Genomic DNA, 21,286 nt, shown 5'->3' with positions numbered 1-21,286 from the left:
CTCAAATAGGACCCTAAGCCTAATACCAAGATCACAAACCACAAACTTTTTTCTTGACAGGGTCTCTCCATATTCTAGCTCAGGCGTATGTAGTGCAGACTGGACTCCAACTTAACAAGATTGTATGTGTGATTTACCACAGTCAGCTCAAATCACAAGTCTTAATGCTGAAAAGCCCAAATTCGATAGGAAGACTATCCAGGATTCTTTAAAATTAACCTCAACCCCACCCCACCCCCGAAAAGTATTTCATGTCCTACAATAAATATCTGCAGACTCCAAAACTATCCTTTCAGATCCTCAAATTGTTATCTTCTTAGAAAAACCTAGATCTCGAGCCAGACGTTGGTGACATAGGCCTTTAATCCCAGTGCTCGGGAGGCAGAGGCAGGGGAATCTCTGTGAGTTAAGGCTAGCCTGGTCTACACAGAGAGTTCCAGGACAGGCTCCAAAGCTACACAGAGAAACTCTGTCTCGAAAAACGAAAAAAAAGAAGAAGAAGAAGAAGAAGAAGAAGAAGAAAGAAAGAAAGAAAGAAAGAAAGAAAGAAAGAAAGAAAGAAAGGGAAGAAAGAAAAAGAAAACGAGCGCTTCTACTGGAATCTAGAACCCCAAACTGGTGCCTCTATTCAATGCATAGGAGGACAACTCTAGGCCTTAAAACGAGTTCTCAAAGACCCAAACTGTGCCCAACCCAAGATCCTACTTTCATACCTCAATAGACTCCATTGAGACCGGAAACACCTCAAATTAGATCTCTGACTCTCCAGATGTGAACTCTGGAACCTCAAATTAAGATTCCCAGACCTCCTGCCTTCAGATTCCAAAAGCCGAGCCTCGAGCCTCGAACAGGAGACTCCACATCTCCAGCGCCACTCAGAAAGAACTTTCTAGAAATCCAGATTCAGCCCACCCACACACACACACCTAGGCCTAGCCTCACACCTGCTTCAGCTCTGTGGTCCTGCTCCACTCTATCCCGAAGAAGGCCACCGCCACAAGGTGCGACTCTGGGCACTCCAGGTTCCCCCCTACCCCCGCCAGCTAGTGCCCGGGCATCCACCGCCCCACACCCTTTGGTCACCAACACCTGCCTCAAGACTTGCAAATGGCGTTAAGGCTCCACTTCTACCTTGACGCTGGACCCACTCTTGGGCAGCCCAATGGTGATGACAATGGCTGTCGCAGGTCCCAGGGATGCCAACCCACGAGGCGCAGGCTGAGCGAGGAATGGCAGGGCGCGAGGCTGACGCGCGAATTCGCTCCTGAGTCGAGGCCACGCCCCTCCACGTTCCCGCCACGCGGTGCCAGGCAGAGAGGGCGGTAGAAAAGGGCTGTGCAGCGAGGGCCCATGCGCATGCGCACCTGAGGAAGGACAACATCGCAGCTCCGCACGTGCTCCAGCTCCCGCGCTCAGAGTGCCAGCCAATCAGCTCTCGCTCCACTACCCGCCTTTTCCTCAGGTCACGCCCCGTTGCATTGCCCCGCCCCCTGACCATTCGCCTGGGCTAGTAGCGGGACTTGTCAGGTCTCTGGAAGAGTGAGATACCAGTACTCCCCCTGCTGGCCCTCCTGTGCCCCGGTCCCGCCCTTTCCCTTCAGCGCGTGGCTAATTAAAGACCATGGTGTGCCAGGCACCTTGTTCAGGCTGGTAATTTTGCCAGCTTTCCTTGAAATAAGCCTTTGTAGACCTGAAGGAGATGCCAGTTCCTGTAAATGCAAAGTAACCTTTTACGTGTCTGTGTTTGGGTCAGGTCTTGCTATGTAACCCAGGCTTGCCTAGTACTTATGATCCTTCTGCCTCAGGGGCAAGAATGCAAGGAGTGCACCACCGCATCAGACTACAAGCTATACTATTCGTTATTTTTAACATTATGTATATTTAATATTATGTATACATGGGCGCGTGTGGCGGAGGTGTGTGCACTTCAGTGCAGGTGTCCCCAAAGGCATCAGATCCCCCTAGAGCTTGAGTTACAGACAGCTGTGAACGGTCCAGTGCGGGTGCTGGAGGCAAATCCAGGTTCTCTGCAAGAGTGATATATGCTCTTAACTGCTGAAAAAAAATCTTTCCAGGATAATTTGTTTATCCTTATTTTTTGACATAGGGTGTCATACATAACTCAGTATGTAGGTAGACCAGGCTAGCCTCAGACTCACGAAGATCTGCCAATCTCTGACTCCCGAGTGGTGGGATTAAAGGTGTGCACCACCACGGTCGTCCCGAACAGTACAATGTAAGTAAAGGCCCCTGCTGCCAATCCTCACGACCTGAAACTCATAGTGGAAGGAGCGAAATCAGCTCCCGAAAGTCGTCCTCTAGGCTTCACACCCACTCAAATAAAGAAAATAACATTCTCATATACACGAACACGGGGATTGTATGGACTCTTCAGACGTTTTCTAGCCCCCAGCAATGACAACAAGTACCTGGGGTAAACTCTCTCAGCTCACAGTACTTTCCATTCATGATATGGACAGAGGGGCTTGATCTACAGTCACCTTAACTTTTAGTAATTTAGGATTATTCTTACGAGGGTTGTCCAAAGTGGTCAAAAAGCATGAACTATTCACACAATACTATGCTAGCGCCTAACCAAGGTGCATAAATCCGTAAAGACTCCTTCCCTCTGGATGCGCTGATCTACCTGGGATATAAACCGTCTCATAGTGCCAGGGCTTTCCTCGATCCAATAACTTATTTTTCCCATTTGGGAATTAGGAGGTGGTGGTAGGTGAAAGTGGTGAGGTGCGAGATGGAGGTGAAATTCGAATGGGAGGGAAAGTCTGGGAAAACTCATTGATTGATTGATTGATTGATTGACTGATATTTTTGAGATAGAGTTTCTCTGTGTAACAGCCCTAGTTTGAACTCGCTCTGTAGACCAGGCTGGCCTCAAACTCACAGAGATGCACCTGCCTCTCCTTCCAAGTACTGGGATTAAAGGCATGAGCCACACCATATAATATTTAATAACAGCATTTAATATTGTTAAATAACATATTATAAATTGTTAAGTAAACCAATAATTTTTTTTCTTTCTCAACTCTTTATCCCTCACTAACATTCCTTTGAAGTAGCCTTAATTCCCTTTTCAAGGGCCTCGAGCCAAAATGGAGACAGCTGGACTCTATTTCCCAGAGAGCCTTGCTGGTGAATTGTCTGCGCCTGCGCAGCTGTGTGTGCCCTTTGCCTCCTGGGAATTCGAGTCGTTCTATTTCTCGGCCCGCCTAGTTTTTTTCCTACTCCGCCTCCAAGGTACCGTGCTGCATGTTGGGAGCTGTAGTCCATGTCCGCCCGTACTCCAATTCCCAGAGGGCTTCGGGACGAGAACCCGGAAGGAGAGGCTGGAGAGGAGCGAGTGGGGGAAACCCGCGTAGTCGAGCGAGCTGCAGCGCGGGGAGATGGTGAGAGCCCCAAGCTGGGTCCTGCGGGTGTTCGAGAGTATGGGCGCGGGGTTCGGGGCCTAGGTTCGAGGGGAAACAAACTGAGGCTAAAGAAAGGGCTGGGCGTGGGGAGATCGCTGTGGGTGGGGATTGAGAGGAACAGGAGCCCGAGGGAGTAGAAGAATGGGGGGCTAGGGAGGGGTCTTGGAGGTGGAGAGAGTCGAGCTTTAGAATTGACTATTAGGAGGATTCGGAGCTGGGGGAGTGAGACTCCGAGTTGGGAGTCCTGGCTGGACATCTAGTCAAGAGACCCTGAAGTGGGTAATTTCGAGAGAGGTTAGTTAGCCTGGTGTACATGAAAAGGCATGAGAGTCGGGGTTAGAAGAGTGAAGGGAGAGGCCAACCGCGGATGCAGTTAGGTTGAGTTCTCTGACAGCGAGGTGGGGCAGCAAGGCAAGTTGAGGAGGTGGGAGGTGGAAGTCAATGAGGGTGAAGGTTAGCTTCTAGGGCCAGGAGGCGTTGTAGGGTGCGTGAGTTTACTAACGTGGCTGGCTATATCGTGCCTTAATCTAACCAGAAACTCCCGATGAACTAGACAGTCACGTAACTCTGGGCTGATATGGCCAGAAGGGGTCCGTCGAGACCACCTTTAGCATCCTTCCAGCCCCGGTGGCATCAAATAGTGGCTTGTGTGGGCCATCCAGCCTTCAGATTCCTTATTCTGCCCCTCCTTTGTGACCTAGGCAAGTCTCTCTGTAAACCTCTGTGCCCTTATCTCATGATGAGAACAAGCAGGCCACTGTGAAGATAGCTAAAGGGAGGCTCCGTAAAAATCGATACTTTTGGTAGGAAAGTTAAGTCCCAGCCTCAGAGCTATTGGTGGGAAGCTCCTATCAGGAATGTTGACTGGGTTAGAGTTGCTTGCCAATAGAGTCCCTACTTTTCAGTCCAGCCCTCAGACATTTTCTCAGAACCTGACACCTCCATCCCTACCTCTTACTGCCAATTTTTCCAAAATGCCTGATCTTGGTTTTAGCTGTTTGTATGAACGTAATTGTAGGTGCTCCGTTTTATAGAAAAGAAGCAGGGGCAGAGAGTTTAAGCAACTTTCTTGTTGTCAGCCAGCATTAAATGGTAAATCTAGAATTACTGTCCAGGTCAAAATCTGCTTTGGTTGCTTTAATCCAGTCTCCTCTGCTTATAGTGAAGTAAAATATGAAGAATAGATACACCGGCCAGAGCAGCTGTCAGACAGAATTGAATCCATTTGTGTGACCTGCTGCAAATCTTAGGACTTTGCAGCTATTAAATGAGACCCATAAGCTAGGTAGGCTGGAGAGTTTAGGGAGCTAATGTTTGGGAAGTGCTTAGAGTAAGTACACAGTACACATTTGTTGTCTTGAGACTCACTGTGTAGCTCAGGCTGGCCTGTATTGATCTTCTTGCCTCAGCATCCAGATGCTGGATTACTACCCCAGCCCAGATACTATTTGTTGTTGTTTTGAGGGTCTCGTGTATTCCAGGCTAGCCTCAAACTCTCTGTGTAGCTGAGGATGGACCTGAACTTCTGATCCTCCTGCCCCACATCCTGATTTCTGGGATTATAGGTGTGTACCACCATGCCTGATTTATGCTGTACTAGGGATCCATCCCAAGACTTTGTGCATGTTAGGCAATCGCTCTACCAACTGAGCTGCATCACTGGTCCATGTTTTTGTTTTTAAAACAAATGGGAAACGTCAGATAAAGAAAATAGATGAGGGACTTGGACGGTGGTGGCTTTCGCATTCGGGGAAGCAGAGACAGGTGGATCTCTGTGAGCTTGAGGCCAGCCTGGTCTACAGAGTTCCGGGGCTGTTACACAGAGAAACCCTGTCTCAAAAACAAAACAAAAGAAAACAAGAAAACAAACCAAAAAGAAGAAGATGGAGGAACCAGTGAGGGAGCATTGAGCATGTTGTCTCTTTGCTCTCAAGTTGCCCTCTCCCCCTTACCTGATTTTTCTAGTTCCACCTATTCCTGGGTTTCTAAGTCTAAGCAAGACTCCCAGAAAGGTGCTCAGAAACTCAATCTGTCTCCAGCTAAATATTAATAATTCACTTGCCCAGTCTGGCCCAATTCCCAAGTCTTCTAGTGAGTTATAAATACTGCTGACAACTGAGTTAGGGTTTTGCTTGATTTGACTTGATTTTTGATTTTCTTGTTGTCATTGTTGGTGGTGGTATGTGTGTGCTTCTAACATTTTAGTCATGGCAGGAAAGGGGCTTCCCTAAGGAGTCTAGCAACTTTGTAATTCACTTTGAAACAATTTGGGTTTTTTTATTTTTTAATCTTTATTTTTTTATTTATGTGTATGTTATGGGGGACAGTGTCCTTGTGCCCCAGAAGAGGTCAGTTGGATGCTCAGGAGCTAGAGTTACAGGTGATTGTGGGCTGCCTAATGTAGGTGCTGGGACTTGAACCCACAACCTCAGAAGAGGAGCAAGCGCTGTTCAACTGTCTTAGCAGCCCAAGCATGGGTCATTTGCTTGGAGCCTTTAGTTTATAAGCTCAGTGACTGATAGTCAAGCTTACGGCTAAAAGCTCTGGTGTCTGCTGGAGCCAAATGGCACGCCATGACTTTGGCTGAGCTTCCTTCCCACTCTTGGTCTCAGTTTTCTTTTTCTTTCTTTCTTTTTTTGAGACAGGGTCTCTCTATGTAGCCTTAGCTGTTCTGAAACTTCATTTAGGCCAAGCTGGTCTCAAACTCACAGAGATCCACCTGTCTCCTCCTCCCAAGAGTGGGGATTAAAGGCATGGTTCACCATACCTGGCCTCCATTTTTTTTAATATGTAAAATGGGACCACACTCAGCCCATGATATTCCCCTCAGGAACTGACAATAAGGCCCTTTGTTTAAAATGCCTGTTGCATTTTGCTCTCAACAAGTGTGACAACTTGGGGTTTTCATTCTTTCAAGAAAATACATTTCTGCTCGTTGTGATGGCACACCTGATGTGGAAGTGGGAAGAGCTGAAGTTGGAGGCTAGCCTGGGCTACATATGATCTAGAAAGGAAGGAAGGAAAAGGGAGGTAGGAGGGGAGAGGAAGATTGCCATCTGAAAAAGATGGGAGTTCACTTAAAAAATTATGTCTATACTTATAGTGTGTACTATGGGAAGTGGAAGTCAGTGGGCATGGGTTTTCTCCTTCTACTGAGTGCATCCCGAGGATAGAAGTCAGGTTGGTCAGCTTGGCGGCAAGGGCCTATACCCATGAATTACCTTGCTGACTTGGGATTCACTCCGTTAAGTGGCCAGATCCTCCGCTAGGTGCCAGAGGATGGTAGGCAGACTGGCCTCTGCCCTCCAGATCGCCCTGTTTTCATAATGCCAGGACACTGTTCTCAGCACCAGGGGCTCTATGCTTTGTGTGCAGTTTTCAGGGTTCAGTCCCTCTGATGCTGTCAGTGTCACCCTGTCTCGTGCCTGGTCCTTGCATCGCTGTCATGCCTATGGGATGTGTCCTCCCCACCCACCCAAACCCTACCCTGAGAACTTTTAGCATTGTCTCTCTGCTTTTTTTTTTTTTTTTTTAAGACAGGGTTTCTCTGTGTAGCTCTGACTGTCCTGGAACTCAACTGTAGACCAGGTTGGCCTTGAACCCACAGAGATCCACCTCCCTCTGCTTCCCAAGTGCTGGGATTAAAGGCGTGCGCCACCACCACCTGGCCTCTCCACTTTTTCTTAAATTATCTGAACACCTATTGATTTGGCCTAAATCACTTGTCCCTGTGTGTTACAGCTGGTTGAGCTGATACTTTTCCCCCATACCCTCCATTTGTTTGTCTTAGAAAAACAAGTGACATTTCCAAATTATTTTGCCTCCTCCCCTCCTTGTTTCCATTTGTTTCGTGAGGTATATTCTAACGTCATAGCTTCACTGCTCTGAGACTCAGTATGTAAGTACACCAGGCTAGCCCAGGACTCAGGGAGATCTGCTTACCTCTGCTGACTGAGCGTTGAGATTGTATGTGTTTTCTGAAATAGGGTCTCATTATGCAGCATAGGCTGGCCCCAAACCTTTGGTCATCCTGTCCCAGCCACTACTGCGCTAGAATTATAAGTCTGTGCTGCCACACATAGTGATTGCTTGTTTATTTCTTCTTCTAAGATAGGCTCTAATGTAGTTCAGGCTGGGGCTGAACTCACTGTGTAGTGAGGATGACATTGATTCTCCTGCCTCTGAGTCCCAAGAGCAGGGATCAGAGGCTCCAGGTACCATGCTCTTTTGGCTTAAAAAAAAAAAAATCTGAGCCGGGCGTTGGTGGCGCACGCCTTTAATCCCAGCACTTGGGAGGCAGAGGCAGGCGGATCTCTGTGAGTTCGAGACCAGACTGGTCTACAGAGCTAGTTCCGGGACAGGCTCCAAAACCACAGAGAAACCCTGTCTCGAAAAAAAAAATCTTACATTGAATTTCAGCCTGTGCCTGTCTGAGGCTTTCTCAGCGCACATGTGTGTGTATCTGTGTGTTTGTGTACGTGTATGTGCCAGCAAGCATATCTCGGTACCTGCAGTGGCGGGGTTACAAATGTATCCCACCATGCCCTACTTTTTACATGATGGTGGGGATGAAGTCCAGGTCCTCGTGTGGTGTGAGAAGTCCTTCTGTCTATGTTTTGCTTTTATTCGTTAATGAATAAAGCTGTTTCTGCCAGTAGCTTAACAGAATAGGGCAAGGTGGGAGCTCCAAACAGATAGAGGAGAGAGTAGGCGGAGTGAGCGAGAAGCCATGTAGCCGCCACAGGAGACAGAGGCTTGCGCAGTAGCCTGTTGAAACTTTGCTGGTAGGACACGACCTCGCGGTGATGCACAGATTAATGGAGATGGGTTAGTTCAGGATATAAGAGCTAGCTAAAAATACACTTAAGCTATTGGCCAAACAGTATTGCAAACAATATGGTTTCTGTGTGACTATTAAGAGTCAGGGCAGTTGGGAAACGAACTGGCAGCCTCTGCCAACACTCATGCCTGTCTGTCAAGCACTTTATAGACTAAGCTACCGATATTTATTTGTACTTAAGTGTTTTGCATGTTGACCTGCATTTGTGTATGTCTGTACCATGTCTAGGCAGTGCTTGCAGAGGTCAGAAGAGGGTGTCCAGTCTGCTGGAACTGGAGTTAAAAATGGTTGTGAGCTGCCTTTGTGGGTGCTGGGAATTGAACCTTGGTCCTCTGCATGAGCAACCAGTGCTCTTAACCTCAAAGCCAGCTCTCCCACCCTGACCCTTCCCTGACTTTTTTTTAAAAAAGCATATTTTCACTTTATGTGCATTAGTATTTGCTGCATTTATGTCTGTGTGAGGGTTTCAGATAGTGGAGTCACAGACAGTTGTGAGCTGCCATGTAGGTGCTGGGAATTAAACCCAGATCCTTCGTAAGAGCAGTCAGTGCTCTTAACCACTAAACCATCTCTCCAGCCCCCCTTCCCTGTTGTTTTAAGACAGGGTTTTACTCTGTATCATTGGCCTTGAGCTCTCCAGGATCTTCTCACCTTGGCTTCCAGAATGTTGAGTTTTCAGGCATCCAATATCACATCTGCCTCTAAAGTCACTGTCACCTTTGTTGTATTCCATTTGTGACAGCATGTTACTGGCTGCAGTGGCAAAGCCGTCTTCCTCCTCAGAGCGCAGCTTTGCTGAAGTTTGCTTGTGGTATGTCCCTTCATGCAGAAGAGGATATGGCCTCCTCACAGCCTCACTCACTGCTCAATTTGAGATCAGAAGCTCACCCTCCATCCAGCCCAGCCCCCTCCCTTGCCTGTGCGTTTATTTCTACCTGGAAACTGCCATTGTGTTTATTTTCCCTTTATCCAATTAGTACGTCAGCCCCTTGAGGACAGGGATTTCTGTCTCCTGTTCCTTGTGTCTCCAGTGCCTGGAACTACACCTGTCACAGTGTAGGTTTCTTTTGGACAGGATCTCACTGTATAGCTCTGGCTGGCCTGGATTCACTGTGTAGATAAAGCTAGCCTCAGACTCACAGAGATATGCCTGCCTCTGTCTGGCTCAAAGTGCCAGGATTAAAGGATGCACCACCACACCTGGCTACAATATGTTTTTGTTGTTGTTTTGTTTGTTTTGAGGTAGGGTTTCTGTGTATAACAACTCTAGCTGTAGACCAGGCTGACCTCAAACTCACAAAGATCCATTTGCTTCTGCCTCCCAAGTGCTGGGATTATAATGTGTATAAATGTTTTACCTTTGTGTATGCCTGCACACTATATGTGTGTTGTGCCCTGAGAGGCCAGAAGAGGACACTGGATCCTCTGGAACTGGAATTGCAGGCAGTTATGAACTACCAAGTGAGTGTTAGGAACTAAACCTGGGTTCTCTGCAAGAGCAACCAGTGCTCTTAACCATGGAACCACCTCTCTCTGTTAAATGAATAAGCAAGGCTCAGGATCCTGCAGTAAGGGGAAAGTTTCCTGGTTTGTTTTTTGTGATTCCTGGAGATCAGTTTCATTTCAGAATGTGAACTAAAGAGGACCACTCTGGTATGATTATATATACACACCTGTGATCCCAGCAGTGAGGTGGCTGAGGCAGGGGGATTGCTTGGAGTTCCAACACAGCCTGAACTCTCATAGTGACTTTCAGGCTAGCTTGGGTTGCAGAGGGAGACTCTGTCTCAAAAAACAATAACAAATATTTTATGTATATGAGTGGATTTTTGTTTTTTTTTGTTTGTTTTTTGGGGGGTTGGTTTTTTTGTCTGCATATGTACGTGTACACTGTGCATGTGCCTGGTGCCTAGAGAGACCAGAAGAGGGCACCAGATTTTCAGGAATTGGACCCAAGGACAGTTGTGATGTGTGTGCTGGGAACTGAGCCTGGATCCTTTTACTGAGCCTGGATCCTTTTCAAGAGCTGCCAATGCTCTTTTTTTTTTTTTTTTTTTTTTTTTTTTTTTTTTTTTTTTTTTTTTTTTTTTTTTTTTTTTTTTTTTTTTTTTTAAGATTTATTTATTCATTATGTATGTGGTTGCTGGGAATTGAACTCCGGACCTCTGGAGGAGCAGTCAGTGCTCTTAACCTCTGAGCCATCTTTCCAGCCCCCGCTGCCAATGCTCTTAACTGCTGAGCCATCTCTCCAGGACCCTGCTTTACTTATTTATTTCTATTCTGGGGATGGAATTCAGGATTGTCTGTCTGCTAGGCAAACATTCTAGCCCTGAGCCGCACACTGGTGGATTCAAGGCATGTGCTGCACTGCTGAGCCACACCTTCGCCTTCTTTAGGAGGCAAGTTGCCCCAGTAGTTACCCAGCCTGGCTTTGAACTTGTGATCCTCCTCTCTCGGCCTCCCAGAGAGCTGGAATTACAGATGGGGCCATCGGGCTGGCTTCAAAGTTGTTTCTGACTAATAATCTTCAGGGCAGAGCTAGCCAAACCTTCCGGCATCTAGAGATCCTGGAAGCAGACAGAAACCAGGTTAGGTGGCCTCCCTGTGTCCCTGTTTCCCCACCTAACGGGCACCAAAAAAGCTGGCTAGCCCTGCACACCTCAAGTCTTAACATGGTAGGACTAGACTGAGGATGGTGTGGTAGCTGGACCTCAGAGGGAGAGAGGAGACCTGACTCGCAGGCCAAAAGCAGGAGCTGGGAGGGGCGTGGGTAAGCAGCTTGTAGACCCTGAGGCCTCCAGTGAGCTACTCAGAGATCCAGGATAGCTACAAGGAGAGATCCCAGTCACAGGCTGGAGGGGAGAGAGCCTCTCATCTGCCCAGCCCACTGCCATTGAGCAGTGACGGGGACAGGTGTTAGAAGCAGCGTGGTGAGGAAGAGGTCAAGGATAGCCTGTGAAGGCCCCTGAGGGGGTGGATGGGATTTTTCAGGGCAGCTGGTTGGAGTGGCCAGCTATTCAGATGTCTCCAGCAGTAGACACTTAAAAGCTGGCCAGCCATCAGGCTGTCCACTCATCCAGACAATGCATTGCACATGGTGACCTGGGCTGTCCGTGAAATGCACGCTGCAGTCAGCCACCCTGAGGCAAGGACCTGGGACCTGTGTTTCTTGCTTGTTCCCAGGGGCTGGCACCTGATGCCATGCTTCAAGGCAGACACTAGAGAAAGAAAGCTGCATGCCAGCCAAGCCAGCTATGTCTGTACATGTCTGTCATTCCAGTCTTGAGGAAACTGAGGCAGGAGCACCTCCAGTTTGAGATGAACTTGTGCTATATAATGAAACAAAGGGAAACGCCAGCCCTTATGCTTTCATTTTAATAAGGAGAGGCGGACAGCACACTTTGTAAGCAAAGTGCTTAGTACCGTGGATAGTGACAGACAGGAAGGAGAAAAGCCAATGAGGATTGAGTTTGTGTTCTGTTGGGCAGAAGCTGTGGACTTGGATCAAAGGCTTCCCAGAGGTGACTTCTGAGCCAGTCCTGAAGGAGGTAAAGGGTGACAGGGAACAGTGAGTGTGGTGACCTGGAGGACTGAGTGATACCATCTGTGCCCAGTGAGTGTGAGCAGTCTGAGGGCAGAGGCTGCTGCCTACTTTGTCTGCCTGAGTTTCCTTCCTAGTCTTTGACACAACAGGAAAATAAGACACGGATGGGCTGGGCTCGAGAGGCAGCTCAACATTAAGAGCACTTGTTCTTGCAGAGGACCTGAGTTTGGTTTCCAGCACCCATGGCAGGTGGTCCATAGCCGTCTGTAACTCTAGCTCCAGGAGATCTGACACCCTCTTTTGACCTCCTTGGGCACCCTTACCTGTGCACATACCCATATACAGACACACATACACAGATTTTAAAATAGGTCTTAGATCCATTTTAAAAAGAAAAAGAACGAACACAGTGTGGGGAGATGGCTTAGCGGGTAAAGTGCCTGCTCTGCAAGCCTGAGGACCTGGGTTCAGATCCCCAGCACCCACCTAAGAAGCCAGACACAGCTATGTGCATCTGTAACCACAATACTGGAAGGATGGCAGGCAGAGACATTTTTACTCGAGTCTCATTGTCAGCCTAATAAAGCTACTACTGAGCTTGGGTTTCAGTGAGAGATCCTGCCTCAAAAACCATGTGCAGCCCATGGTGATGGTGGCGCATGCCTTTAATCCCAGCAGTCGAGAAGCAGGAGAATCTCTGAGTTTGAGGACATCCTGTCTACACAGAGAAACCTAGTTTCGGGGTGGGAGAAAAGACATATGCTGAGTGATCAAGACACCTGGTGTTGATCTCTGTCCACCACACACACTCATGTGCATTTCCAAGCACACTTACACACTCCCACACAAACACATACATATGCCATACACAGACCTCAAATAAAGACTTAAAAATGAAACACACTGGTTGTGCAGCACGCTTGGGCTTCCAGTGCTCAAGAGGCTGAGGCCAGGCTGACTACAGAGTGAGACCCTAGAGAGAGATGAGAATAAATGAGTTCGTTTTAAGTGCTGTGCCACTAACTGCATAAAGTGGGTGTCTTTCCCCTTCCCTCTGAGCTATTTCTGGTGAGCCCAGTGTCATCTCTGTATCCTATGCATCCAGGACCAGCCTGCAGGAGGACCTCTGTGCATGTCAAGGGCAAGGTTTTGCAGACAACTCTGTGTATCAGGGTATGGGAATGTGCATTCTCTAATTATTGGGGGGCACTTAATAAGGGTGCAGAGTGTGAGGTCGTCCTATCAGCTTCACTTTCTCAGGCAATCTCCTGTGACAGGCATGTTTGTGGTTTCCATTAAAATTGTGGATTATAGGGTTGGAGAAATGGTTTGGCTGCTCTTTCAGAGGACCTAAGTTCCCAACACATCAGGTGGCTCACAGTGCCTGTAACTCCAGCGCCCTCAACTGGACTATGGATGCCTGCGCTCAGATGCACATACACAGTCACACACACTTTAAAAGTAGTAAAAATAAATCCTTAAAGTTGGAGATTTGTGAAGCTCGTGGCTCTTATAAAAAAAAAAAAACCATAATGTCCTTACCCGCTGAACAGCTCTCCAGCCACTTGCACTGCCCTGAAAGCCACCTTTGGGTTTGTCTTGAATCAGCCTGGCATAGGCCAGAAACAACACAAGATATCTGCTGTAATTTTAAGATAACTTAAAAGTCATTATTGTGTGACTTCCTGTTGTTTTCCAGTAGTGAGTGTAGAGGTTTGAAGAGCCTCGTAGGAGACTGGACAGGTTCCCAAGCCTTAGCCTTGATTGTCAAGTCAGTGACTATGGGGACCAGTGACCAGTACAGGGTTAGCCTTTGTTCTTTGATTTTGAATTTGGCTTTTGAAAAAGGTCTGATGTGTGTGTGGGGGTGAACTCCTGGTCCCCCTAGCTTTATTTCCTAAATGCTAGCTTTCCCCCACCCTTTTTAATACGTATGTGTTTTGCCTGCATGCATGTCTGTGGACTGCATGCATGCAGTGCCCGCAGCGGTCAAAAGAGGATGCCACGTCTGGAACTGGACTTAGAGGCTGCCCTGCGGGTGCTGGAACCGAACCCAAGCCCTCTGCAACAGCAGCCAGTGCTCTTAACCGCTGAGCCATCCCTCCAGCCCCTCCTTTGTCTGTTTGTGGGTTTGAGGGAAATTTGTTGTTGCTGTTGTTTTGCTTATTCTTCCGTTTTTGTATGATTTTATTTTTATTTTACGACAGTGTGACACTATATAACCCAGGATGGCTTAAAAAACTTCCTGCCTCAGCCTCCCAGACTTTGGAACTACTGAGGTGTGGTGTGTCACGCCCGACTTGCCTGTTTGTTTTAAAGACTAGGTGACTAATGCTCCGGTGTCCCACCGAGAAACCTTTCCATCGCCACAACTGTTAAGCAAAGCCAGGTTCTCGGACCTTTCTCCCCTACTTCTTTCTGCCCGAGTCAGCGAGTCCCCGGCCGCGTGGCCCTTTAAATCTCTTGCGTCCATCAGGGCTCCTGTTTCAAGGGAACGTTGGATAGTTCTCCTCTCCTTGAGTGTGGCGATCGGTGTCCCCGCCGGCTTCTCCATCCGGCAGTCCTGGAGTGTGGGAATTTGTCCCCACTCCCTTACTTCGGGCTGTTTCCATCCTGCCCGCCCCCTCCCGTCACCTCACGCCTACTCCTCCTGTTTTCCAAGTTGGGGGCCCCTTCGCCAGTGCCTTCCTTATATGGGCACGGCTCTGAACCGTGGCCGCTCATTGGCTGGGGCCGTCACGCGCGCGTCTGTCAACAAAGGGGCGGGGCGGGGCGCACCGCGCGCCAGCCCGCGCGAGGGGGTGGGCCCGCGGGGCTCCGGTGCGCATGCTTGTGGGCAGCCATTCTCCCGGCCGCCTGGAGGAGGCGCTGCGGTAAGCGCGGGGGGGGGGAGGGGGCGTGTCCGGTTTTTTTTGGGGGGGGGGGGAGAGAGAGGATGAAAGAAAGAGAGAGAGAGAGCAGGGTGGTGGGGGGGGGGGGAGGTCGCCTGAGGGGGTCGGAGGATTCCGTCGAGGAGGAGGCGGGTCCAGAACTTGGGGGCACCTTTTTGCATTGAAGCGTTTAATTGAGCGTTTGGGGAAGTTGAGGGGGTGGAGAGGATACTTTAGGGGTCCCGGGAGCTAAAGAAACACCTTGGGCTGGGGTTATTTTGTAACGTCGTAGGCTTGGTTGTGTTTTAGAGGTGTCCTTTGGGGGTTCGGGGGCCAGAATGCCTGGGCTTGAGTCCTTCCTCTCCGTGTGACCTAGGACAGGAGGGCACTTTCCTTTCTGTGGCCGGTCGGCAAGTGGGAGCTGCGGAGACTGCGCGCTCCCGGGGTCTGCAGAGCAGCGATGTCGGAGCAGTGCCTAAGAGCCTGCTGGAGCGTGCGGGACACGCGGCTGCTGTTGTACCACTCGGTTTCATTAGGGACTGCTGACATTTATTTGATTTGGGGTTCGTTTTAAATGGGGTATTTTTATGTCTGAGTTCTTTCAAGGATCGGGAGCTCTTGGGGAATGAAGGGGAAGAATAAGGGTCGGTATCGGGAATGAGCGGAGGATGTCAGGAGACCTGTGAGATTCGGGTATTGTTGTGTGTCTTCGGATGTCTGAAAAGTTATTTGTGATTTGGCGTCTCTGTGCTGGAGGGCGTTTTCTATTTGTTTTGATTTATTATTTTGGTTTTTTTTAAAGTTTTATATGTATTGTATTGCCTGTGTGTGTATATCTGTGTCCCACATATGTGTCTGTTGCCGGCGGAGAGGAGATGGATCCTCTGGAACAGGAGTTACAGAGAGCCACTCTGTGGGTGCTGGGAACCACACTTGGGTTCTCTGCAAGAGCAGCAAGTGCTTTTAACTGCTGAGCCATCTCTTCAACTCTCATTCTTATTTATTTATGGGCCAGGGTCTCTAAGTAGCCCTGGCTAGCCTAGGACTAGATAGACCAGGATGGTTTTGAACTCAGAGATCCATAAGCTTTTACTTCCCGAGTACTGGGATTAAAGGCCGGCACCACTTAGATTTGGGGGTGGGAGGAACAGGATTTTTTTATATAATATTGCAAACCCAGAATCCTTAACCTCCTGTCTCATGCCCCAGCCTCCCAAGTGCTGAGATTACAGACATATGCCACCAGGCTTGGTAAGGTCTTGAGGAGGGGGTTGAAATTTTAAAATAAAATTTGAAAAAGTTAGAATACTTGGGGGTAGGACATGAAGATTCTGGAAATGAGGGTGAGGTTGAGTAAGGAGTCTTAAGGTTGGGGTTCTGTTACTGGTGACTTGGAGCCGAGTTTTGAATGGCATCTGCAGGTCCCTAATATAATAGTGTGTCAGATTTGTCTAGATTTAGAGTGGGCAGTCCATCCTACAGCATCAGCTAATTTTTTCTTTTCTTTTTTTGGGGGGGGTGGGGATTGGATTTTTTTTTTAATGTATACAGTGTTCTGCACTACATGTATGCCTGCGTGCCCTAAGAGGGAACCAGATCCCATTATAGATGGTTGTGAGCTACCATATGGTTCCTGGGAATTGAACTCAGGACCTCTGGAAGAACAACCAGTGCTCTTAACCTCTGAGCCATCTCTCCAGCCCAGCTTTTTCTATAAAAGACCAGGTAATGAATTATTTCAGGCCGTACAATCATTGATGCAGTTCTGCTCTTGTAGAATGAAAGCAGCTATCATTTGTTTCCATAGAATTTAGTTTACAAAGATAGGCAGTGGGCTGGGCTTAATTCTTGGCTTGTAATTTGCTTACCTTTCTGTTTCATTGGCATATTCAAGTTTATTTTGCGAAGGGTTATTTTTTCCTTTTGTTTATTTGTTTCTTTTTTGGACAAGGTCTGGCTATGTAGCCCAGACTGGCCTGGAATTCTCTATCTTGTTGCCTCAGCCTCCCCAGATCTGGGATCATAGGCACTCATCACCTCCCTAGATCTGGGATCTTAGGTGCTCATCACCTCCCCAGATCTGGGTTTATAGGCACTCAACACCATACCCTGGTGGAGGGTTTTCATGTTGACATGTCTGGAAGAAGATGGGCCAAAGATGCAGGAGACATCTTTGTAAGCGTCTGCTACTTACTGGTAAGTAGAAAGTGGAACAGAAAATGCTGCCATCAGACTCATTAACAAAACTGCCTCCAGATTAGCTGATGTGTGCAAATTCTTGTAGAACAAAAAGAAAAATCATTATTAAGGGTGCTCTCAGCAGATGCTGCAGCCCAGGCCTGTGATCCCGGAACCTGGGATGCTAGGAGCCTGACAGCTGGGGCTAAAGAGTGAGATCCTGTCTCAAAGAATAATCTCAAAAAAAGATGAGTATAGTGCCTGCCTCACACTTGTATTCCCAGAATGAAACAGGAAGATTGGATTGCTGAGTTTAAGATGAGCCTGGGCTATAGTGAGACCAAGTCTCAAAAAGAAAAAAAAGAACCGTCATCATACCCAAGAACCTTATGACCCAAAACAAGTGGAGAGTAAATTTCTTAAGGGTTTGTCTGGTTCTGGCTTCAGATTTTCCTCCCTTGACTAATCACCTTACCCCTCTGTGTGTACTCTGGCTTCTGTGGACAAGGCTGGGAATGTCTGCCTTTTCTGGAACTGGCCACTAGAGGTACAAGTGTAAGGAGGAGCTTGGTTAGTCTGCCTGGTACTTTCACTGAAGGTTAAGGCCAGGCCAGGTCATGCCTTTAATCTCAGCATTTGGGAGGCAAAGGCAGGTGGATCTCTTGAGTTCCAAGCCAGCCTGGTCTACAGAGTGACTTTCAGGACACCAAGGCTACAAAGAGAAATGCTGTCTCAAAAAAAAAAAACCAAACTAATAAATATATAAAGGTTTGGCTGCATCCCTCTGCTTACCTGATTCGTGACTGGGCTAGGATTTTACTTTCTTGGCCATGCTAGGAACAAAATCCAGACTGGTAGAGAGGCTGCCTCGATCCATAGCCCTAACCCTCACTAGGTAAAGTCAGGCAAGTGCTGTTGCTGTACCGTAGAACCATGCTCCTAGCCCTTTACTGGGGGATTCCAGGCAGTGGCTCTTACCAGCCATGCCTCTAGCCAAAGAAGAGAGTTTGAGAGTATGTGTGTGTGTGTGTGTCTGTCTGTCTGTCCATTTAAGATGGGACTCATGTAGCCCAGGATGGCCTTCCACTCCTGACCTTACTCCTCCCTTGCTGGGATTCAGCTTGCACACTTTACTGTGTGTGGCATACAGTTCTCAGTGCTCTAATTTGATTTGTCCCTTGTGCAGAAGTTAAGATTGGGTGGTCTTGGGAAGAAAGGCAGTGACCTCAGTGCTCTGTTGTTGGTTGTTTTTATACTTTTTACTCTTTGGGGCCTGCTGCCCAGCTCCAGACAAATACATAGAGGCTTATTCTTACTTAGGAATGCCCAGCTTTAGCTTGACTTGTTTCTAGCCAGCTTTTTTAACTTGAATTATCCCATTTACCTTTTGCCTCTGGGCTTTTACCTCTCTATTTCTGTGTTCCTTTTTGTTGTTGTTGTTGTTTTTGTTTTTTGAGATAGGGTTTCTCTATAGCTTGGAGCCTGTCCTGGAACTAGCTCTTGTAGACCAGACTGGCCTCGAACTCACAAAGATCTGCCTGCCTCTGCCTCCTGAGGGCTGGGATTAAAGGCGTGCGCCACCACCGCCCAGCCCCTGTGTACCTTTCTTTATCTTACTCTGTGACTTGCTGTGTGTGTAGGTGGGTGGCTGACCCCTGGAGTCCTCTTCTCCTTGTTCTTCTCTTACTACCTGATCTTTTTTCTTTCCAAGATTTCTCCTATTTATTCTCTCCGTTCACCAGCCCCACCTGTCTTTCTCGTGCCTTGCTCTTTACTAGACCAATATTCCACAACAATGTTTCAACCTTCTATGTCTCCAGGTGGCATGTGGAGCTCCCTACTACCAACATCCTGAGATTGAGTGACTACCTGCTATTTGCCATCATCTCCCAGCATGGACAGGGGCAGCCTCCTGCCCTTCCAGCTCTGGTGCCCCCGCCCCTTCGGCACATATTCCCAGAACCAGCCACGCCCACCTTCCACAGCCCTCAAGCCGCCAGCCTGCTCTGACACAAGCAGTGGAACTGAGCCTGACCACGGACCTGCACACTCAGAGAACACACCACCTACCTTGGCTGCAGAAGCCCCCACCTCCCAGCATGCTCCACTTCTCTCTTCAACAGCTGCTGGCTATGAGGGTCGAGTCCTGCTGGACACGTGGTATGTAATCAAGCCTGGAAACACAAAGGAAAAGGTGGCCTTCTTTGTGGCCCACCAGTGTGGTGGAGGTAGCCGGGCTAGCTCTATGAAGGTCAAAGGGCACTGGGGCAGTGATAGTTCCAAAGCCAAGAGGAGGAGGCGCTGCCTTGAGCCCACCAAGGCTCCTCCAGACCCAGGGGGCAGAAGAGGAGCTCCTGCCACTGAGGGGGCTCCCACGACATCCGGAGATGATGTAGACCTGCTCTCCGTAGCGGAAATGGTGGCCCTGGTTGAACAGAGAGCTGCCTTGGCCCTACAGAGTTACCCACGCCCCACCACCCCAGCTCCGGTGGTCTTCGTGTCAGCTGAGCAGGGGGGACCAGCCAAGGGGTTAGGGTCAGAAAGACGATCTGGTGGTGGTGACTGTAGCCGAGTTGCTGAGGCAGTGGCCCACTTTGAGGCCCAGCGGGACAGCCCTCCAACCAAGGGTCTCCGCAAGGAGGAGCGGCCAGGTCCTGGGCCTGGTGAAGTGCGGATCGCTTTCCGCATCTCCAATGGCCGAGAGCCCTGTTCGCCAGATGGCAATTTACCTACTTGGAGTGGAGGCCAGCCTGGTAGTCCCTACCCTGGTAGTCCTGGTCCTGGGGCTCGAGCCAAAGACAAAATCACTTGTGATTTGTACCAGCTTATCAGCCCCTCCAGGGATGCCCTTCCCAGCAACATGGAGTTCCTCCTGGCCAGGGCAGACGAAGCCAGTGAAGGTGAGACACCAACCCCGGCCAGGCCTGAGGATACCCCCCCAGCCCCTCCTCCACCCCCTGCCAGGGACTGTGGAGCATCAGGGTTCCATGTGGATGTGGTAGTGACAGGTGTGGTGGATGAGTGCATCTTCTTTGGCAAAGATGGCACCAAGAACGTAAAGGAAGAGACTGTCTGCCTGACAGTGAGCCCTGAGGAGCCACCCCCACCTGGCCAGCTCTTTTTCCTCCAGTCCCGGGGTCCAGAAGGGCCGCCTGAGCCACCCCCAGCTGATACACCAAGCACAGTGCCAGGTCCCGACGATTCGGAGGGCACAACGGACACCTCCTTGTGCCGCCTGTACCGGCACGTGTCGCATGACTTCCTGGAGATTCGCTTCAAGATCCAGCGACTTCTGGAGCCACGGCAGTACATGCTGCTGCTGCCTGAGCATGTGCTGGTCAAGATCTTCAGCTTCCTGCCCACCCGAGCCCTGGCAGCCCTTAAGTGTACCTGCCACCACTTCAAGGGCATCATCGAGGCTTTTGGTGTGCGTGCTACGGACTCGCGCTGGAACCGGGACCCACTCTATCGTGATGACCCTTGTAAGCAGTGCCGCAAGAGATATGAGAAGGGCGACGTGTCACTCTGCCGCTGGCACCCCAAGCCCTACCACCATGACCTGCCTTACGGACGTTCCTACTGGATGTGCTGCCGCAGAGCCGATCGCGAGACACCAGGCTGTCGCTTGGGCCTGCACGACAACAACTGGGTGCTGCCGTGCAATGGAGTGGGAGGGGGCCGAGCTGGCCGGGAAGAGGGAAGGTGAAGCCTGGGGATGAGGGGACACCTGCTGTACCTAACCCCTTCCCGCTTTGCTGGGAGCTGGGGACCAGGACTGAGTCACCAGCCAACACCTACCAGTCCATCCAGCGTTGATCTCCCGCTAGAACTGGGACCAGGTTTGGGGGTCAGTGGGTAAATACCCTGGTTGACCCCTGTTGGTTTTCTACTCTTCAGAGCCAGGGCCATGGACCCTCAGAGAGGGTTGTATTTTTTGTTTTTTATCAGCATCTCAATTGCGCCTCCATCAAGCCCCAACCCCATCCCTGAGTCTCTCTACCCCAGGGACCCACCAGCAGGGAGCAGATGGCAGCTAATTTTGGTACCACCTGAGGCATTCCTCAAGCTGGCCCTCCCCATTCTGTGCCTCCCCGAGTTCTTTGTTCACCCAAAGGGCTGCAGTCTCTAAGGTTGACACCTCCAGGCCATTAGCTCGCAACTCAAGTCAGCACTTTTTGGAGGCAGGAGCCAGCCCACCATTTCTAGATGTTTTCCTCATTAAATAAAAAAATGATTTCTTCTGAACTATCAGTCTCTCCCTCCCCCACCCCAGGGAAAGTGGGTGAGATCCCCTCAAGTATAGAGATCCCTCTTTAAGCTCTTGTCACTGACTCCCCAGTAAAGCTGTGAAACCCCTTGCCTCAGAGGGCAAGGACAGTGGGTCTGAATTCCAGGTGATCTTCCTTCCACATGGGTACTCAGTGAG

General features: G+C 49.3%; 1 protein-coding gene across 5 annotated transcripts; it reads left to right on the top strand.

The window, feature by feature from the left end:
* Positions 1-3,330: 3,330 nt before the first annotated feature.
* Positions 3,331-21,105, top strand: Fbxo46 (F-box protein 46). 5 transcript variants are annotated; one of them, XM_050126292.1, is made up of 4 exons: positions 3,391-3,407; positions 16,234-16,407; positions 16,634-16,878; positions 18,681-21,105. In XM_050126292.1, the coding sequence occupies exon 4, from the start codon at positions 18,755-18,757 to the stop codon at positions 20,564-20,566; it is 1,812 nt and encodes a 603-aa protein (XP_049982249.1). In that variant the 5' UTR covers positions 3,391-3,407; positions 16,234-16,407; positions 16,634-16,878; positions 18,681-18,754; the 3' UTR covers positions 20,567-21,105. The 5 variants fall into 5 exon arrangements, with proteins under 5 accessions (XP_049982248.1, XP_049982250.1, XP_049982249.1 ...); XM_050126293.1 differs by lacking the exon at positions 16,234-16,407 and having other exon boundaries at positions 3,374-3,407; XM_050126294.1 differs by lacking the exon at positions 16,634-16,878.
* Positions 21,106-21,286: the final 181 nt, after the last annotated feature.

This window comes from Alexandromys fortis, unplaced genomic scaffold (assembly GCF_014885135.2).
Source record: "Alexandromys fortis isolate MF-2015 unplaced genomic scaffold, M_Fortis_MF-2015_v1.1 scaffold_240, whole genome shotgun sequence".
In the NCBI taxonomy this organism is placed as follows: domain Eukaryota; kingdom Metazoa; phylum Chordata; class Mammalia; order Rodentia; family Cricetidae; genus Alexandromys; species Alexandromys fortis.
Note: the sequence above shows the minus strand (reverse complement) of the source record. Positions and strands in the feature narration are given on the sequence as shown.

Excerpts from the sequence above, each read along its gene's own strand:
- Fbxo46 (XM_050126291.1), top strand. The coding sequence starts at position 18,755 with ATGGACAGGGGCAGCCTCCTGCCCTTCCAGCTCTGGTGCCCCCGCCCC.